The following is a 9,208-nucleotide window of genomic DNA, read 5'->3' as shown; positions in this document are numbered from 1 at the left end:
CTCACCAGCTCAAAACTATACTCACTCACACTGCTCGACGGTGGATGACTGACAGCAGGCTTTTGCAAATTGAAGCGATATTACTAGAAAAGCCTGATTTGTTGTTAACCACCACCGACCATTATGGTCCAGCAGGAGGCCTATCAGAGGCAGTCAGAAAAGAGATGTGCAATGAACATGATTGCATTGCAATTACCGATCTGCAAACTAAATTCAGGGAAGACCTTCAGGAAGAGCCAATAGAAGGAGCATGGAACTTGTACACAGATGGGTCCTCCCGGGTAGTAAATGGGAAAAGGATTACTGGATATGCCATTGTAGAGGACGGGGGTCTAGAAGTGGAGACTGGCCCTCTCCCTCCCTCAATGTCAGCACAAACTGCTGAGTTATATGCTCTTAAAAGAGCTCTAGAAATAGGGAAAGAAAAGAATGTGAATATTTGGACCGATTCGAAATATGCCTGTGGAGTGGTGCATGTGTTTGGAAAAATTTGGAGTGAAAGAGGCCTCCTGACCTCACAGGGAAAGAATCTGGCCCATCATCGGTTGGTATTAGATACCCTGGAAGCGCTGAGTTTTCCCTCCAGGGTAGCTATAATACATATTCCGGGACACCAAAAGGGGAATGCCCCAGAAATTGTGGGAAACCGTCTGGCTGACGAGTTGGCGAGAAGAGCAGCTGAAAGAGAGTTTGATACTGCCCGTCTTGCAGCTCTGATTCCAACTTGTAGGGAAATTACTGCTCCTCTGGCATATTCACAAAGAGAATTGGAAATGGCGGAGTCACAGGGAGCCACAATGGAAAACGGTATTCTAAAACTGAAAGATGGAAGGCAGTGGCTGCCCGAGGGCACAGCCAGAGAAATTCTTAAAGCCCTACATGAGGGAGGACATTGGGGAGCTAAGGCCTTGGTTGCAGCTTTCCTACAGAAGTATGCAGCCAGGAAGGTTTGGTCACACGCCAATGCCATTTTGGCCCACTGTGTTGCATGCCAGAAAGTGAACAAGAATAATCCCAAGAAAGCAGAAATGGGAGGACGGCCTCTGGCTATCCATCCATTTGAGCATTTACAGTGTGATTTCATAGACATGCCGAAATCAGGTCCCTGGAATCATTGTTTGGTAATCACAGACCAGTTAACGGGATGGGTGGAGGCTTTCCCTACAGCCAAGGCAACGGCCGGTGTAGTATGCAAATTGCTGTTGGAACAAATTGTTTGTAGATACGGGATAATATACTCCATGGATAGCGACCGTGGTACACATTTTTCCCAGAAGGTATTGCAGAAAGTAGCGGATGTCCTGGGTATTAAGTGGAAACTTCACACCCCGTGGCATCCACAGAGTTCCGGAAAGACTGAGAGGATGAATCAGACCTTAAAGAAGCAAATTATGAAATTAATACAGCAGGCCAAATTGCCTTGGCCAAAGGTATTACCTCTTGCCCTTTTTGCAATCAGAACCAAACCACATAGTGGGACAGGACTGTCCCCATTTGAGAGCTTGTATGGGATGGGAATTTGGGACGTGAGTGTGCAAAAAGCTAGCCCCAACTTGGAACTGTTTAAAGATGCCTTTATAAGAAAGTATTTGCTGGCACTGTTCTCTATCCTTTCTGACATTAGGGAGCAAGGGATCTCTGTGCAGAGGCCACCTTTGGAGGTAGCGGTACATTCCTTTCAACCTGGAGGCTGGGCATACATCAAAACGTGGAAGACCGAACCCCTTACCCCGAGGTGGCTGGGACCCTTCCAGATACTCCTTACAACAGAAACTGCAATACGCACTAAAGAACTAGGTTGGACACATCATACTCGTGCCAAACACGCCGCCGACCCTGAGGAACTTTGGGAAGCCACGCCAGTATCGGGAAACGGCCTGAAAACTGTTTTTAAGAAACTTAAGTGATGACCGATGAGTGGCTAATACACAAATGTTGCCCTTTCTTTCAAGTACAGTTGAATATAAGGAAAGTAACTAACCTGATCCAGGTGTGGTACGTTGTAGTGAAACCAGAAAGAAGCCGGAGGGACTTGTATATCTATAAGGGGTATTCGATTGGAGACCAAGTAGTGGTAGAAGAAAAAGAAGCACATAAGAAGCCACTAGTGGAAAGGATCTTATATGGCCCTGTGTTTGGTCTGAAGGACCCCTGGTGGTGGCATACCATACTCTGTAGAGTTTGCCCAATTACCAAAGACTACCGTCTTTGTGAAGAGTCTGGGGATTCAGACTCAGAGTCTGAGGACGGGTGTGGATGTGCCTCGGGCTCTCAGTGGGCCTTGGAGAAGGCGTTTCCTTTGAAGCTATAAGGGTCGGGCTGGCAGAGATTGAGATCGGATCCTGGCTGAGTCAGAGGAAACCCTTTCCACCCTAATACTCTCACCCCCTAATCATGAGTATGGGATTCCAGGAGATATAAGAAACCTAAAAGATCCCTTGACAGGACTAAACCCCTTTGAGATACACTGTTTGTTGTGGTACCCATTTTGCCCTTATCATTGGTGTGCTAGAGTGACTAAATTTGACAGAGGTCCGACACTAAGGTGGTACGTATTGAAAGTGGGGTACCCTGAGGAGCTGTGGACCGAGAGCTTGTGGGCTGTAAAAACACCAACGACAAGCTTTAAGTGGAAAGTAAGTTCTCATAGTGTTTCAGTGGCTGAACCCGTATCAGGGGAATGGATCCGCGACGCATCTTTGGTGCACCACGAGACCTGCTGGAAGTGCAAGAGCGGAAGTCCTTGGTGCACGCCCGGTCCCGACTCGGAAGACGAAGAATGGAACGCCCACTACCAACGACGGTAAGGCCCACCCCTTTGGTGTCTTGGAAACATATTTGGCAAATATTGGCAGGCAGACCAAGGGTTAACGGCAAAATGGTCACTATAATTGGATTTATGTTCACACTGACAGTGGTGGCCAGTACCACCTGCCCATGTACCACTACCACTAGAAGAGGTAGTTATATACATCAGACCCTTGTCTATAAGTCTACCTATAAGTGTCAGGGAGCTATTGAGGGTTGCCATTTTAATGGAACAGAGTATAAGATCTGTAGAATAAACGGCCAGGACCCGATTTGTTATGATCCGGAAGAAAACCCTGAGAGGATCTGGGTTGAACTTCGCGTTAATGGTAAGCTAATAACACGGGTTGAACGCAAAGGAAATCGCCCTCTTTCTTTAATTTTTGATGCGTGTGGAGCAATCAGCCATGGGGACTGGACTAAAATTAAATGTGGTGGGATAGAGTGGGTCCACCATTATATGGTACAGCACAAGTATATGGGGGATAGTAGCAAGTGTGGGTCTGGAACGTATTTGTTTGTTCCCGCGTGGAGTTGTGTAAGATGGGCCACATGGTCTACCACAGATCGTACCGCCATCCTAAGAAAAGTGCCCGTTAAATCGGATTGCACCTGGGGCTCCTGTAATCTCGTCAACTTTACCATATTACAGCTCGAGGAGTGGGATAAGAAAGACAAATGGGGTAAATCTATGTGGGATAAGACGTTCAGTATACTCATTAATGGTAAAGGAAAAGACCCTGGGGCGCCCGTTAAAATTGTCCAAGTGAAAGAATATCGAGTGGGAGAAGACCTGAGGCGGTATATGGATTTTTGGAAGGAAGTAGTCACGGACCCTTGGGAGCAATCCTTAACTACCGCTACGGTGAACTTGTTTATAGAATTGGCCCAAACCATAGCTGCCACCTTGAATGTTTCCAATTGTTATATCTGTGGCGGAACTATTTTGGGAGACCAGTGGCCTTGGGAGGCTATCGAGTGGAATTTTACTACCCCGTATAATTTAACAGGGCAACCTGAACATTCAGGCCGAACCAGATGGGACCTCTCTAACAATCTGGTAGGAACAGCATGCATTCAAAGGACTCCTGACAGGTTAAGTGCTCCAATACCCATAGGGGATTCAAATTGTCAAAATGTCCGAGTCATAAATGGTACAAGTATGAGTACCTGGGGAAATTTAACAGGCAACCCTTGGATGAATTTGACTAGGGAAGTATCCAACCTTTGGCACAATGGTAGCATGAAAAATGAAGTAATGGCTCCAAATGGTTTATATTGGATATGCGGTAAAGTAGCCTATTCGTATTTGTTAATCAATTGGACTGGAACGTGTTTTCTGGGACATCTTAAGCCATTCTTTTTCATGATTCCGTTGGACAAAGGAGCAACCCTGGGCCAAGTGGGGGAAGAAATGGTAAGAGAGAAAAGAGAATTGAAAATTGGAAACTGGAAAGATGATGAATGGCCGCCGGAACGCATCATCGCTTATTATGACCCTGCCACGTGGGCGCAAGATGGTGCGTATGGATATAGAACGCCAATTTATATGCTTAATAGACTGATTAGATTGCAGGCTGTAGTAGAATTACTTACTAGGGAGAATGAACAAGCTTTGCTACTCTTAGCTAAACAAAATACGAAAATCAAAAACGCTATATATCAAAATAGACTTGCTTTAGATTACCTGCTAGCTGCGGAGGGAGGAGTATGTGGGAAATTCAACCTCACAAATTGTTGTTTGAAAATAGGGGATACGCAGGAAGCTATTGCTGAAATAACTGGAAAAATGCGGAAACTTGCTCATGTTCCAGTACAGAAATGGACTGGAATGCTGGACGATTCAGGTTGGTTAGGAGGAATCTTTAATAACTGGAAACAGGCGTTGTTTTTCTTCACTATATTCATGGTGGGCTTAATGATTTTGCCTTGTGTCATACCATTAATAAGAAATATGATTAATTCAGCAGTTGAAGCGGCAATACCAAAAACACAAATGGTTGTTAGGGCTCCCGAAATAAAATATAGAATAATTCCGGAAACTGATCAAGAGTATGAGGTCACTAATAAGTTGTGAATAAGACAAAGTTTGTGTAAAAAGAAAAGGGGGGAATTGATAGGATAACCAGAATAAACCGGTTTGTCTTATTCAGTGTGAAGCCCCGTAAAAGCGGGCACTGTTCTCAAACTTAAGTTTCGTTTCCTTGCAACTTTGTAAGAGGTGGAATTTTTCATGGGAAGGATACTGTTGCGCCGGTGCAATGTAAGTTTCTTGTTTCTCTGTAACCAATCATGTATTGCCAGCCTATGCAATGCCCATATATGGGGACTGTGAGCCTTACCGGACTGCCCGGAAAGGACAAACTATAAAAACTGTATGTAAAAACGCCACGCCTTCGGAGAACCGCTTCCTATGTCACTTGGCAAGGAATGTTCTTCTCCCCGCTTTCTGCAGCAGGCGAAAGAAAAATAAACCTCCTTTTCTTTTATAGCCTTCGTGTCTCGATCTCTTGTTTAAGGTAGATTGTTGGGCGTAACATTGATAAATATCTAGCACTCAAAGATTCTTGTTCACAAGTTACAGTATGTCACCCTGATGTAGTCCCTAAAGAAAATATGCTAGACAATGAAAATATTTCTATTAAAGGGATTGGTTCTGATGTAGTGGCGCTGCCCATGGCAAAAATACCAATGAGATATAAAGGATTGTCAGGAATTTGGAAGGTGGCTATATCTGATCAGATTCCTGCCCCATGTTTAATAGGCCTGGATTTAGCTGAGCATATACAGAGTGTTTTTGTGACAACTTGCTCTCAGGGAAGGCATATTGAAGCCACTGAGGAAAATGATGGAAATCTTGAAATAAGAGAATAGAGAGAAACAACTGATCTGGTTACTATGAGAAACCCTAATAATCCATCATTCATACAAGAAGAACAAAAGGAAGATCGTACCTTAAGTGAATGCTTTGCATAAGTTAAGGAAATTCCACTGACCCCTGAAAATCCTGAACAATGTCCCAGTTCAGAGGAAAACCCTGAGATAGCAGAAATGGCTGAGGTGGTCATACTGTATTGGAGGATCCTAATAATACTTCCCATATTGATGAGCAGAAGGAAGATAGTACTTTAAATGATTGTATTACAAAAATTAATGAGAGTCCCATTCCCCTGACACCTGAACACCCAGAGAGGTTTATAGGTGATAAAAACCTGATACAGTGGTGTCACGCTAGACGCTTAACCTGCATGACATCAAAATCGCTTTATGATGAGTTTTTTGTGATCGCTATTGTGATCGCAAAATGATGGTTCCAATGGGTTTCTTTTTTTTGCTTGACGTCGATTAGGAGCCTGCTTCGTGAACCGTTTGTTCACTAAACGACGATTTTTCCGGCTCCGCAAAATGGCTTCCCTTCATAAAATGGCTTCCCTCCCTTTGCAAAATGTTTGTTTTTCAGACCCCTGCTTTGGAAGACAGCAATTTTAAACAGCTGATTGGCGGTTCTCTATGGGCAATCTTCGCTGGACAATGAGGTATTTCCCCCATTGGAATGCATTGACTGGTTTTCAATGCATGCCAATGGGTTTTTTTCCGCTTGATGACGATTCCGCTTAGCAGCGATTTTGCTGGAATGCATTATCATCATCAAGCGGGGCACCACTGTATATAGAGAGGTTTTATCAACACCTCATAGGAGTGGAGATGGACATAACAAACAATTAATTGTCCCTGTAGAATATAGGGAAGAGGCCTTAGAGGTAACAGAGCCAAGCTTTGGGGGTACTCAGGGAAAGCAGAAAGGCTTGTGTGAGGAAAAGGCCCAAGAAAGAGCATTCTGTCCTGAGGTCAAAGTGGTGAGGTTGAAGCCCACAGAGGGGACTAAATTGCTTTTGGCAGGGTCAGAACCTATAGATTTGTTGCAGCAGAACTAGAGGGCTAAGGAGTCTAGTCGCTCTGCAGCTGCAAATAGCACTTAAAACCCTGCAATGCAAACCCCTACCTAAGAAACCAAATATTAAAGATATAGAACAAGGTGATGAAAATCTCAATGCATATAAATTAAACCAAGTGTTTGAGATTGCACTTAAAAGAAACATGTCTGTGAATTTAGAGGTGACCCATGATAGTGGTCCCCCACATATGGAGAACTTCTCATCAGATGTACCTGTGGGTGAATTTGTTGGTGAGGAGGAAGGTGTAAGTCATAAGATCTCAAAAAAAGCATACATCCATAGGTGATCTGGAGAAAGAAAAGGAACTGCCTACCCTTTCCCCAGCTGAAAAAGTGAAGCCACGAGCTAGAAAGAAAGCAGGCTTCACCCAGAAATGGCAAGTGGAAGACATCCAGTGGACGTTAGAGTGCCCGATGACTGCCAGTCGACAGAAGAGAGCACGGACTTCAAAATCTGCCTTTGTTGTGCCAGACGACAACTGGAAGTTCATCATATACATTGCTGTGTTGAGTGTGAGTCTGGGAGCCATGCTATGCTGAGCGGACCACAGAGGGAATTGACATCTAGCGACTCTGATCAGCAGGAGATTCTGACCTGGTGAGAGACATTTGTCTGCCAACATGAGGGCATGCCTATCAATTGTTTGGACGCTGCAAAGACTGAAACCCTACATTAGGGGAAGGAGGTTCATCCTTTGCACCAACCCTTTCCCTTTGGTGTGGCTACAAACTGTGAAATCCACTAACAGTAAGCTTGCAAGATGGACACGGAACCTGCAAGACTTTGACTTTGTAATCCACAGCGTAAAAGGAACTCAGAGCATGGATGCTGATACCTTGCCTTGAAGGCCAGGTGGATAACAAATTATTAATACTAAATTATTAAAATTATTAACAATATTAATGTTTTAAGAATTGTTTTAATATAGGATATTTTATATTGTCTATTTTAATGTTTTTAATGTTTTTAAGTTTTAATATTGTTGTACGCCGCCCAGAAGCCACTGGTAACGGTGCGGCTAAAAAATATTGTAAGTAAATAAAATTTGTAATGTGGTATTAAATGTTTTGTTTGTGTATAGTTATGAAAAATGATTAAAATGCCACGTTTGGATGGGGATGAACTGAGAGGTGAAGAATGATGGGAAATAATAATGGTGATTTGCATTGATGTGAGTAGTGCAAATGTTTATAATTGCATTGATTGTTTTAAATATTTAAAGTAATAAATTTGATCTAGTAAACAGTAATATAGAGAAAACTAGTATAAGGTATGTATAAGTATATGGTAAATGTAATGTGTTATATGGTAAAATATAGTATATGATTTGGAACATAACTGGTAAGCATAATGGTATGATGATGTTTTGTATGTAATGTTCCCTGTATGTTCCGTTGTTCATAAGGGTAAACTGTGAGGTTTTCCCTCGTGAAACAAACTTTTTTTAGGGTGGAGGAATGTGATGATCGCCCCACGTCACTCATGCCATTCATAGTCCTGAGCTGATTTGCATGGGCCTATGAGAGGACAGGAGAGACGGAGTCAGCAGCTATATGAAGGTTTGGTAGGAGAAGGAGTCAGATAGAGATAGAGATAGGGATGAGATCCAGATAGAGATTGGGATGGGATCCAGATAGAGATAGGGACTGGTTAGAGAGAAGGAGAAAACAGATACATTTCAAGGCTACTCACTATCACCACTTTTTATTATGACAATGAGTCCACTGTCATCCATCTTATAGAAAACAAAGCAAGACTATCAGATTTCAAGATAATCAACAGTGCTTCCGCACTTCCTGTATATGGATGATTTAGAGCTTTATGGAAAGTTGGCAGCTTTATTACTGAGAATGGGAAGAAGATATAACAATGACATCGCAATGAATTTTTGACCTGAGAGGTGCACAACATTGGCAATGAATAACGGATAGCTGGCAAATAGCAATGGTGTTAAAATGCCAAATGACAATGACATAGAGAGTCTTACACTAGAAAAAGTTTATAAATACCTGGGCTTCTCTAAAGCAGAAAAGATCGAGCATGAGGAAGTTAAAAGTAGGATTTGTAAGGAATATATCAGAAGGATTACAAAAGTCCTAAAATCAAAGCTTAACGGTGGTAATACCATCAAAGCTATAAACATCTGGGCAGTGCTAGTTATTTAAGGTACTGCAGGCAAACTGCATAATATATTGGATACTTTAGATCGAAGAACTGAAAACTAATAACCATCTCTCACATAGTGACATCGATTGGCTGTATCTTCCATGGAGTGAAGGTGGACATGGAATGCAACAAGTTAAATAATCAGTTGAGCAAGAAAAGAGGGGCCTTCCCAAACTATATCAGGGAAAGTCAAGAAGAAGCATTGGGAGATTGGTAAAGCAGTATTACTGAAGACCACAACACGCAAAGGAAGTTTATCAAAAAGAGGAGTTAAGTGA

General features: G+C 42.9%; 1 protein-coding gene across 1 annotated transcript; it reads left to right on the top strand.

The window, feature by feature from the left end:
• Window positions 1-2,680: 2,680 nt before the first annotated feature.
• On the top strand, window positions 2,681-4,885 carry LOC144588121 (endogenous retrovirus group 3 member 1 Env polyprotein-like). Its single transcript, XM_078390264.1, has one exon. The coding sequence runs from the start codon at window positions 2,681-2,683 to the stop codon at window positions 4,883-4,885; it is 2,205 nt and encodes a 734-aa protein (XP_078246390.1).
• The last annotated feature ends 4,323 nt before the right edge of the window (window positions 4,886-9,208 follow it).

This window comes from Pogona vitticeps, chromosome 3 (assembly GCF_051106095.1).
Source record: "Pogona vitticeps strain Pit_001003342236 chromosome 3, PviZW2.1, whole genome shotgun sequence".
Classification (NCBI taxonomy): Eukaryota; Metazoa; Chordata; class Lepidosauria; order Squamata; family Agamidae; genus Pogona; species Pogona vitticeps.
Note: the sequence above shows the minus strand (reverse complement) of the source record. Positions and strands in the feature narration are given on the sequence as shown.